This window comes from Rosa rugosa, chromosome 2 (assembly GCF_958449725.1).
Source record: "Rosa rugosa chromosome 2, drRosRugo1.1, whole genome shotgun sequence".
NCBI classification, from domain to species: domain Eukaryota; kingdom Viridiplantae; phylum Streptophyta; class Magnoliopsida; order Rosales; family Rosaceae; genus Rosa; species Rosa rugosa.
Window position 1 is genome coordinate 71,627,357 of NC_084821.1, and position 9,902 is coordinate 71,637,258.

The following is a 9,902-nucleotide window of genomic DNA, read 5'->3' on the forward strand; positions in this document are numbered from 1 at the left end:
GTGTTTTTCTTGTTCGTCTTGAATGCAAATGAAGAGTCCTCAAGCCCTTTGCAGTTTCATGGCGTGAAGGAATGGGTTTAATTAAGCGGCAAACAAACATACGATGGGCATTCTCCAAGAACTATTATTACTTTTGAGTTTTGAGATGCCAAATGAAAGGCTTTAAGGCTCTACAAGCATACAATACTATCACCACCATAGCTCCTCCCCTACGTCTAACCAAATGATGGTAAGCTAAGTCCACATAATATACACCACAAGTACCATCATATTATGCGAAGCAAGGGTAACGCCCTCGTAACCCAGCGAAGCTAAAGTCACGCTTTAGCAAAACCCGTGCTTTCTCAGAACTTCTCAGTGTTTGCTCTGCTCAACCTACAACGTTGAGTATCAATTCGGTGACGCGAAGAGATCACAACCAAAGTCCTTACCTGTAAGGCAAGAAGTCCTTTTCCGGAAGGCATAGAGAAGAACCTGGTGACGAGGTTGGTGCTCTCCTCGTCCACAGCGTTTGGTAAGAAGTCAGGTCAAGGGACTCCCCCGACAACTGCACCTGGCACGCCCGCGCAATCTCATGCTCAAAAGAGACAATTTGTACGCCGACTGGTTTTGGAGCCAAACACTCGTTATAACTACAGTATTAGTTTTACGAATAACTAACATTCCATAATTATTAGAAGATCCATACTTTCACATACATTTACTATATACTAATTCTCAACGCACTGTTCATCGGCTTATGAACAGTGCCGGCTCCAGCCGAGCCATATTGTCAGTTGGATTGTTGCTCAGCAGTGTGTGTATTTCTTGCCTCGACACCTGGGTGTTCTCAGTGCTATCGTGTCTATGATACCTCGCTCCACCGAAAGGTAAATGGTGTTGAGGATTGTGCAATCGGTCTTTTATTTCCATTTGAGGATTTTTGGCAAGATTACTTCCAACCGATTTGCGGGTAATTTCAGTTTTGATGTTGCATGCCATGGTTGCATCTGTGTTCCTTCGATTTAAGGTTTCTTTGTTGGCTGTTTTTTCGATTTACAGTTCGTCAAATTTGATTTGTGTTCAAAGAGTGGGTTTTGGTGGATGAGTTAAATTTTGAGTTAAATTCGAAGTGATAAAATTTCCTAGAGACTGAAGGTACGAAGATTTCTGACTGTGAAGGTTCGTTTTTTATGGCTTCAGTTATCAATTCGAATTACTTATGTGTTTCAGTTCGATTATATAGGGGTTGCTGATAGGTTTTCGATTCGACCAAGAGGAGGAGCAAGGGGACGAGAGGAGCATGATTCTGGGTATTTGATTTTCGATTCCGTTTATTTTTCCCCCCTTCTGATTACTCATGCATTGGTTTGTTATAGTAGTTGTAGTTGGGTTTTGATGAGGAAGCAGAACATGAATTTGGGGTCTTTGGTTTTCCGTTCATTTTTTTTCTTCGGTTTCTTCTGATTTCTCATCCATTAATTTTTTGGTTTTGATTGTAGTGGTTTGATGGCTGTTCTGCATCTACCTGGAAAGGTTACTCCTGTTGTCTTTCAGTTTTGGATAATAGGATTTTGAATAGAGACAAGCAGAGAGGATATTTAGTTTTTGGGGTAAGTTGAGGATTTTAGTATTGATTATTTTGATATTTACACTATCTCACCACATGCACAGACACTTGATGGAAGTAAACACAAAGGGTAATTACTAATTTGGATATTGAAAGGTTAAAATGAAAGTTGAAATCTTTTAGATTGAATTTAATGAATGTAGCCTTATTAGTTGTTTGCTTTTTTTTTTTTTTCTTCTTCTTACTGAAGTAACTAGGAACATTTGGCAAATTACGTCCAATTCACTCTCTTATGGTCAGCCCTCCAATACTGTTATTCTTTTACTAGCCCCAATTTGTTTTATGGAGGAAGATTTAATCATATAAGACCGCAAATTGGTGTACTGTTATGGAATGATGGAATTAAGTTTGGCTAAGTGACTAAAGTCGATGCTTATATTTGAAATAACAATCTATGCATCACACACACACACAAATATACTTGAACTTAGCCAAAAGGCCGAGAACATAGATGTGTTTCCAGACACATGGGTGTTTTGTAACCAGATTAGTTTTGGGTAGTATGATGTATGTATTCTTCATGCTACTTCAGCAAATATTGCTTCATTTACAATGTTTTTCTGGTGTTCTTGATTATTAGGTCTTTATTATACGCATCTGAGTTTATGTCATTTATACTTAACAGAACAAGAGAGAAAGAAAGAGGGTGAGGGAGGTGGGGATTTTGAATAAGGATCCCGAGACCCTGAAGGAGCAGATTGATAAGTTGAATAAGCAAAGTAAGATTACCTAAAGCTTTTTGTTCAAAGTCATAAGTCTTCCTTCATCTGTCTCAAACCAAGAAGTCTGTTGATAGAATGGTCATAAATATTTATAGATCCAGTATTTTGGATATCTAAAAACTATAGAAAGACTGAAAGTGATGCTTATCTAAAAACTAAACTTGGTGAAACAAAGTGTGAGTTGTGTTTGTTTTATTCATCAGCTTATATTTTTACTTATATGAGTTATAGGTTTCTTTCAATTTCACTTTGGACCTTACTGGAACATGTTGTGCAATGTTGTTAGGCTATTCTGATATGATTATCTTCTCTGTTGGTGAAGATTGTTCTTGAATGGAGGGATTTAGACTTTAGAAGTTTGCTACTACGTTTTCTCAAGCAATGTTACGTTTCCTTATGCCTTTTCCCTTTTAAGCTTCATCCCCTTTCTTCAGCTTCCATCTTCGTGCTATTTGCAATTTTTGGAAAGGTTAATTAGAGTTCTGGAAAAGCAAGTTGACATGCTAAATTTGGTTGGTGATATAGATAAGTTTGCTGATCATTAGTTTCTATATTTTTTGATGAAATTAAGCTAGAGGAAGAAGACTGGAGGTTCTGGATTGAGAAGATCACTTTAATTTCTTTGGGTTTGTATGCCTGCTGCTTTTTTAGATGCCTAGGTAGCTCTTATTAGGAGCTAAACATGAGATTAAGTAGAAACTGATATTGAACCTCTTCATCAGAGTCAGAACATTATAAACAGATATATTAATTAATCAATGATATATTGTGGGGTTCAAACTGATCAGGACCTCAAGACGTAACAAAATGTTTTACATAAGTACAAATAAAAAGATTATCCCTGCTATTCCATGTCAGCCCATAATAAGATGTTCCGGTTTTTCTCAACAAATTGGTAATTGTCGACAACAACCTTCTGGCAATAACAAATGCACTTCACATTAAGATCCCTGCATTTTCTAACATATATTGCTATTCCAAATCTGTTCCCTTTAAAAAAGTAAGGGTCCAGACTACTTAGCAACTATGAGTCTATGACTGATATCTGCATATATTGATTTCTACCAAACTATTGTGCAGCCTGTGCTATATTAATGACCCCTTTACACTGCAAATATGATTATGGGATTATGAAGTTTATTAAGTGGTCACGTTTTACTATTTTCAATTACATTTTAAAAACTAATAAAAGCTTACTGGTTTCTGTTGATTTCAGCTGGCGTTTTCGGAGAGTGGCTTAAATTCATCAACTTTTAATTAGAAGCCTATCTCACTTTTTTATACTTTCTTTTTGCATGTATGATATAATATACATCTCTTTGATATTTCGCATACTAAATAATTATCTTTAGTGAAAGATTTAATGATCCTTCCAATGTACTAAAACAGCTCACAGTTGATTGTTAAGTGGTCTTTTTTTTAACTGTGGTTCAGAAGCTTAGTAAATTTTAGCATAAATGTGCCGTTTAATGGTTTGATATTTGTTAGTTTGGAATAATTGTCTTCTCCTAGGTTGAGAGTTTTGTGAAATCACGTTCTTGGATCATTACACTCTAACTTTCTCTTGCATATATGGTTATGATTCTGTTCTAATTTCTTCTTCTTCAATCATGCTTTCGCTTATGCAATTCTTATTTTTAGCTCTTGATTTGATGGATATTACAATTCTATTTTATTTGTTGCAGATTTTATTCGGAATCTTATTGAGAGGAAGCACTAATTGACACTGTTAGTTTTCTCGGTGCTACTAACAAGCTAAGTTTTCTAATTTCATTGATTTTGCTTCCACGTTTCATTAAATTTTTTATGTTTTGGATTGCTGCTTTTTGGTTTCTTGGTAAGTTTTCAATTGCTTTTTAGTTAGTTGGTTGAATTGTAGTCAGGCAGAGCATCAAAGATTTATATCTTTGTTTCATTCAAATTATTTACTCATATAGTTTATGAACTTTATTTTCCGTTGTTTTGTTGCTGAGAAAGTGGATTTACGATTAGAAGGAAAAAAAAAAAAACTGTTACTTTTGTCGTCTGTGATTAATTGAGAGCCTTGATTTCAAAACCTATTGGTTAACATTACTCATCTGCCCTTCTTGATTGCTTTTTTAAGAAGAATATATTCTGATGTTTTGCAATTTAATTTGAGCTTGGCTTTTGAATTATTTACTCATATAGTTTATGAACTTTATTTTCCGTTGTTTTGTTGCTGAGAAAGTGGATTTACGATTAGAAGGAAACAAAAAAAAAAAACTGTTACTTTTGTCGTCTGTGATTAATTGAGAGCCTTGATTTCAAAACCTATTGGTTAACATTACTCATCTGCCCTTCTTGATTGCTTTTTTAAGAAGAATATGTTCTGATGTTTTGCAATTTAATTTGAGCTTGGCTTTTGAATACAGTTATGGCACCTAAAGGATGACAAGAAAAATGAAGGCTCTAGAAAGTGATCATAGCTCAGCAAATTTATGTTGTGCTGCAAGTTATAATGAAAGCTTATCAAGTAAGGGAGATATGGGAGAAATGAAGAAGGATCAGACTATAGATATGGGAGCAACTAGAACAACTATTTTATGGAAAATGTTCCAGCAGCAACTGTAACTAAGTTAACCTTAAACTTAGATAGCCAATTTCTTGAACGCTATAATGGAAAATGCTGCCAGTTGCTATCCATATTGGAAACTTTAAAAAGATCTCAAAGCTAGGGCATGATCTAATTCATCGTTTGTTTTAGATGTTCTGCAGTGATGATATTGAAAACAGTTCTGTCTTTTATATTCTCTCCTTAAGTTTAGGCAGTAGGAAAATGCACTATGGAGTGGAGAGAAGCTTTCAGTTCAGAGACAATGTTGGTGAAACTCAAGTACATTTCATGGTCGCGATTCACAACCCACAGCAAAGTGTGGGTATCTTTTTAGAGAGGGGGGATTAAGCCAACATTTCTCTCATGAAAAGTAACAAACGAACATGGAATAAACCAGCAGAAACAAACGACATTGAAGGACACTTACACGATCACCATTACAAGACTGAAGTATAATAGGAGGAGCCATAGCCCATATGTGAAAGTTTAACAATTGTTAGAAATAAATTGTCAAAATTAATAATACAATTGAGAACTATTAAAATGAAGATTTCATAAGGACTTTTTAATCAACGGTTTGAGAGACTCATTTTTTAATTACATACCGCAAATCAGCCGTTAGATGTTTATGTATGCACGAGTAGATCGCTTCGGAAAATTTTCGGAAACCAAATCTATCAAACCTGAACCGTTCATGTTTATAAATGATAAATCACGATTATAAATATCTTAACGATTTTGTAATTTGGTTGAAAATTTGTATTAATGATCTACACATGAATACTAAACATCTAACGGTTGATTTGCCGAAATGTGATAAAAAAGTAAGTCTCACATAAAAGTCCTCATGAAGTGGGATACGTCGTCGTTTCGGACTCTTGGCACAAACAATGGCAAACGTGAATTTTAAGCACCACGAAACGTTTCGTAACCCGACGGCAATCTGGAGAAGCCTCAGAAAACTCTAGAAGCGGAGGAGGACGAGCAATCAGCCATGTCCAGCTCCGCCGCAGTCTTCGACGGCGTCGCAGCCACCGCGCTCCGCTCAGTTCTCCACCGCGTCCAGCTGGCAGCCGAAAAGTCCGGCCGCCGCGCCGACGAGATCCGAGTGGTGGCGGTGAGCAAGACGAAGCCGGCGGCCGTCCTCCGCCAAGTCTACGACGCCGGCCACCGCTGCTTCGGCGAGAACTACGTCCAGGAAATCGTCGAGAAAGCTCCTCAGGTTTTGGTTTTGTGCTCTCAGCTAAATTTTTCATTCAAAGAATTGAAATTTGATTGTGAATTTTGTGATGGTGATTATTGGGGTTTTGCAGCTTCCTGAAGATATAGAGTGGCATTTTATTGGGAATTTGCAGAGCAATAAAGTAAAGCCTCTTCTAAGTATGAGTCTTTATATCTCACTATGAATTATAGTTTGTTGTTGATTATTCAGAATAATACAGATTAAGCTTTGTTTATTAAGCATTGGTTTGTAGCAAAGGAATGAGCTTTTTGTTGTTGTGTGAATTTTTGAAGGTGCTGTTCCCAACCTTGCAATGGTAGAGAGTGTGGATGATGAGAAGGTAAACACTTTGTGAAACATTGTTAAAAGGGTCTTAATTTTTTGGTGCCGTTTCGTGTATATGAAGTTTGGGTTGAATCTGTGATATTTGGGGCAGTTAAAGTAGTAGTCTTTGTAGAATGTGTTGAATGAGGGAAGTACTGGTTTTTGTAATCCGGTTCTTATAATTTGAGCAGTTTGGTTGGTTTATAAGTTTATTGCAAATGTTTTGCAGATTGCAAATCGTCTTAATACTGTTGTTTCTAGCATTGGGAGAAAGCCTTTGAAGGTCTTGCTCCAAGTGAATACTAGTGGAGAAGAATGTAAGTTAACTAGATTTGAGCTACAACTTTTGCAGATATTACCACCTGCAAGTTTATCAGTTAAAGGTTTTTTATTCATCTGCCTTATAGATAAATGTTGGTCATTTGTGCTCTGCTTGGTGTCTAGGTTTGGATATATGTTAGTCATTTGTTCTTTATGGCCATGTTTGTTGTCTAGGTTTGGATTGGATATCTAAACTCATCTTCAGATTGAAGGATTAATAATGGAAGAAATAGGGACGAACTTCCAACTTTTATCCAATTTAGCGGAAGTAGATGAATTAGTTATAAAGAGTTGATATCCCACCATTTTGTGGGGATCAGGAGTTTCCTCCCCGGAACAATCCAATTTCTTTCTTCGACTTGGACAAAATGTGGAAGTTAGCCTTCATTTCTTCCTTCCATCTAATGAGTTATAATATCTAATATAATCATAGGCACCAAATGGGGACTGAAATTTTGATGTAATATCTGATCTGTGAAAAATTCTTGCAGCAAAATCTGGTGTTGAGCCCTCTGGATGTGTGGAGCTCGCAAAGCATGTGAGTTTGGATTGTCCAAACCTTGAGTTTTGTGGTCTAATGACCATTGGTATGTTGGATTATTCATCTACACCAGAAAACTTTAAGGTGATAGTTTGATGACATATAAATCTTTCTCCATGACTTCAGTTCCCTGAGCTTCATGGTAATACTTAAACCATACGGTTTGTTTTCAGACATTAGCCAACTGCAGAGCGGAGGTCTGCAAGGCACTTGGAATTCCAGAAGAGAAATGTGAGCTATCAATGGGCATGTCTGCGGACTTTCAGCTAGCTGTAAGGACTAATCCATGGCTTTATCCTACTAATTTGTATACATTTATAATGTGTATCTGGATAGTCGAAAACTTACACTTCTAAAAGTGAAAAACTAATGAAAAAAAACTTGCGATTTCGCAGATCGAAATGGGAAGCACAAATGTGAGAATTGGATCGACAATTTTTGGGCCAAGAGAATATCCAAAGAAACAATCGACTTAGCTTGATATATTTCAGATTTATTTTTCATGTAATCTTATGCATTGATATTGACAGAATTGTGGTCACAATTGTATGTCATTTGAAGGTTGGATGCGTAATCTTTGTTATAAAATGTTCGTTGTACTTGAGCATAAGGGGAGTGCTACTTGAGTGTGTATGTGAGCCATACGTGTCAACTTGGCTTTCTACTATTTAATTACACAATAACAATTAAAGCTACTTGGAAATTTTTTTTTCCATCTCTACCCCTAACCATCTTTCGCCCTCCATTTTTCTACTCTCCCTCCATCTTTCTCCCTCCATTTTCAATGAATAACATTTAACAAACTTGGTTGGTAATGTTTATCTGCAAATCAGCAAAAAAAAAAAAAAAAAGATCCTTCTTTCTTCAACCATTAAGATCAACAAAAAATAAGAACACAGCAAAATAAAATCCTTCTTTCCATTAACATTTTGCAAAATTACATCAGCAAAAAATCTACTGTTCAACCAATTTTCACTACCTGAGAAAGGAAACAAGGCTAATTGGACAATATAAATGATAACAAGTCAATTATATATTACTTGCACACCTTAAAAGGGATTCCAAAACATGGAATTAATATGATTTGCTTGATTCCCACTACTTTCCATATTCATAAAGTCATAGGATTGATTAGCATCCAAACTTGAATCCAAAGACATGTGACCGTTGTAGCTTGAGTGATTCCCAGTACCAATATTCATAAGGCCATAGTTTCGAAAAGCATTCAAATCGGAATCCAAAAACATGGTATTATAACAAGACGTGTGTGAGTCGCAAAGCTCATGGTTCCCTAAATCAATCACCAAAAGCACACATACAATTAGAATTATCGAAGACATAGCTCAATGTAATATAATTTACCTGCAATGAGTGCGTCAAAAGAATTATGTGTTTAATAGAGTAGAGTGCACAGATCCTATATATAATGCAGACCCTTTGATCAAGCTATTGTTGATTACTTGATTTATATATATGAATAAGGAAACAAACAACATGTTTAATAGACTAGAGTGCACATATCCTATATATAATGCAGACCTTTTTTTTCCAGCAAAGAATATAATGCAGACCCTTTGATCAAGCTATTTTTGATCTACTTGATTTATATATGAATAAGGAAACAAACAACACAAATTTACATATGAATAAGGAAACAAACAACACGGATTTATATATGAAAAAGGAAACAATCAAACTACTGATTTCCTACAATCACGTCAAATAAAAAAGGAAATCAGGCATATAAGAGTAAGAATTACCTCACAATAGAGTACCAATATAATTAGAGACCATCATGAGTATAAATCAGTACCAACTACCAACATAAAAATCGCATAAATTGATTAAGAATCTTACCTCAATGTAAAAGGCAACCCACGAAAGTAACTAAGATAGCTGGAAATTGCATCTCAGAAGCTTAGTTCTTTTTTCTTTCTAAATCAGGGATCTCAAAAGTTTACTTTGAGGTAATTAAGCCTTTTGGCGCGAGAAAATTGAAGCTTTAATTAATTGGCTTGTGGCGAGAATGGAAAGTAGAAGGAGGAGGGTCTCTCTGTTTTCCAAAACAGGGGTAGAGATGGAAAAAAATAAATTTAAGGTAGCTTTAATTGTTATTGTGTAATTAAATAGTAGAAAACCATGAGAAGTTGACACTTGTCTGAATGTGGCTCACACACACTCAAGTGAGTGTGTATGTAGCACTTCCCTGACATAAACCCAAATTTCCTAAATTTAGGCGACCCATAAATCTGAAAATTGTTTACTTTATTTAGCTAAAATCATTGGGGTTTTTTTCACCTTTCTGGGCACAAAACTTTCCTACAACATGTATTTTCATACGACCAATAAATTCTAATTTCTCATTAAATCCATAATTTTTGTAATATTGGCCCCCATTATTGTTAAAACGTACACATGAGGCAATGAAATAGGGATATGATTAAAACATATACAAAAAAAGAGAAAAATCTTTTAATTTCCGCTTAATTGAGGCAATAATTTCATCATACGAACATTGCTATATAATAAGAGAAGAAAGAACTTCTTAACCCACTCGGTGAACAAAAAGAACCCCGAAAAAAAAAAAA

General features: G+C 35.6%; 1 protein-coding gene and 1 long non-coding RNA gene across 3 annotated transcripts; both read left to right on the forward strand.

The window, feature by feature from the left end:
- Positions 1-779: 779 nt before the first annotated feature.
- On the forward strand, positions 780-5,228 carry LOC133729938 (uncharacterized). Of its 2 annotated transcripts, none has more exons than XR_009856559.1 (6): positions 780-952; positions 1,042-1,137; positions 1,226-1,292; positions 1,482-1,592; positions 2,190-2,328; positions 4,017-5,228. It is a non-coding gene; the product is annotated as an uncharacterized LOC133729938 (long non-coding RNA). The 2 variants fall into 2 exon arrangements; XR_009856558.1 differs by having other exon boundaries at positions 2,235-2,328.
- Positions 5,229-5,813: 585 nt separating this feature from the next.
- Positions 5,814-8,035, forward strand: LOC133733600 (uncharacterized). The gene is made up of 7 exons (XM_062161239.1): positions 5,814-6,128; positions 6,220-6,286; positions 6,422-6,468; positions 6,682-6,769; positions 7,265-7,398; positions 7,488-7,586; positions 7,710-8,035. The coding sequence occupies exons 1-7, from the start codon at positions 5,901-5,903 to the stop codon at positions 7,788-7,790; spliced, it is 744 nt and encodes a 247-aa protein (XP_062017223.1). The 5' UTR covers positions 5,814-5,900; the 3' UTR covers positions 7,791-8,035.
- Positions 8,036-9,902: the final 1,867 nt, after the last annotated feature.

Excerpts from the sequence above, each read along its gene's own strand:
- LOC133733600 (XM_062161239.1), top strand. The coding sequence starts at position 5,901 with ATGTCCAGCTCCGCCGCAGTCTTCGACGGCGTCGCAGCCACCGCGCTC. Across the intron at positions 6,770-7,264 it reads GAATACTAGTGGAGAAGAAT|CAAAATCTGGTGTTGAGCCC; the intron begins GTAAGTTAACTA and ends AAATTCTTGCAG. Across the intron at positions 7,587-7,709 it reads CTGCGGACTTTCAGCTAGCT|ATCGAAATGGGAAGCACAAA; the intron begins GTAAGGACTAAT and ends GCGATTTCGCAG.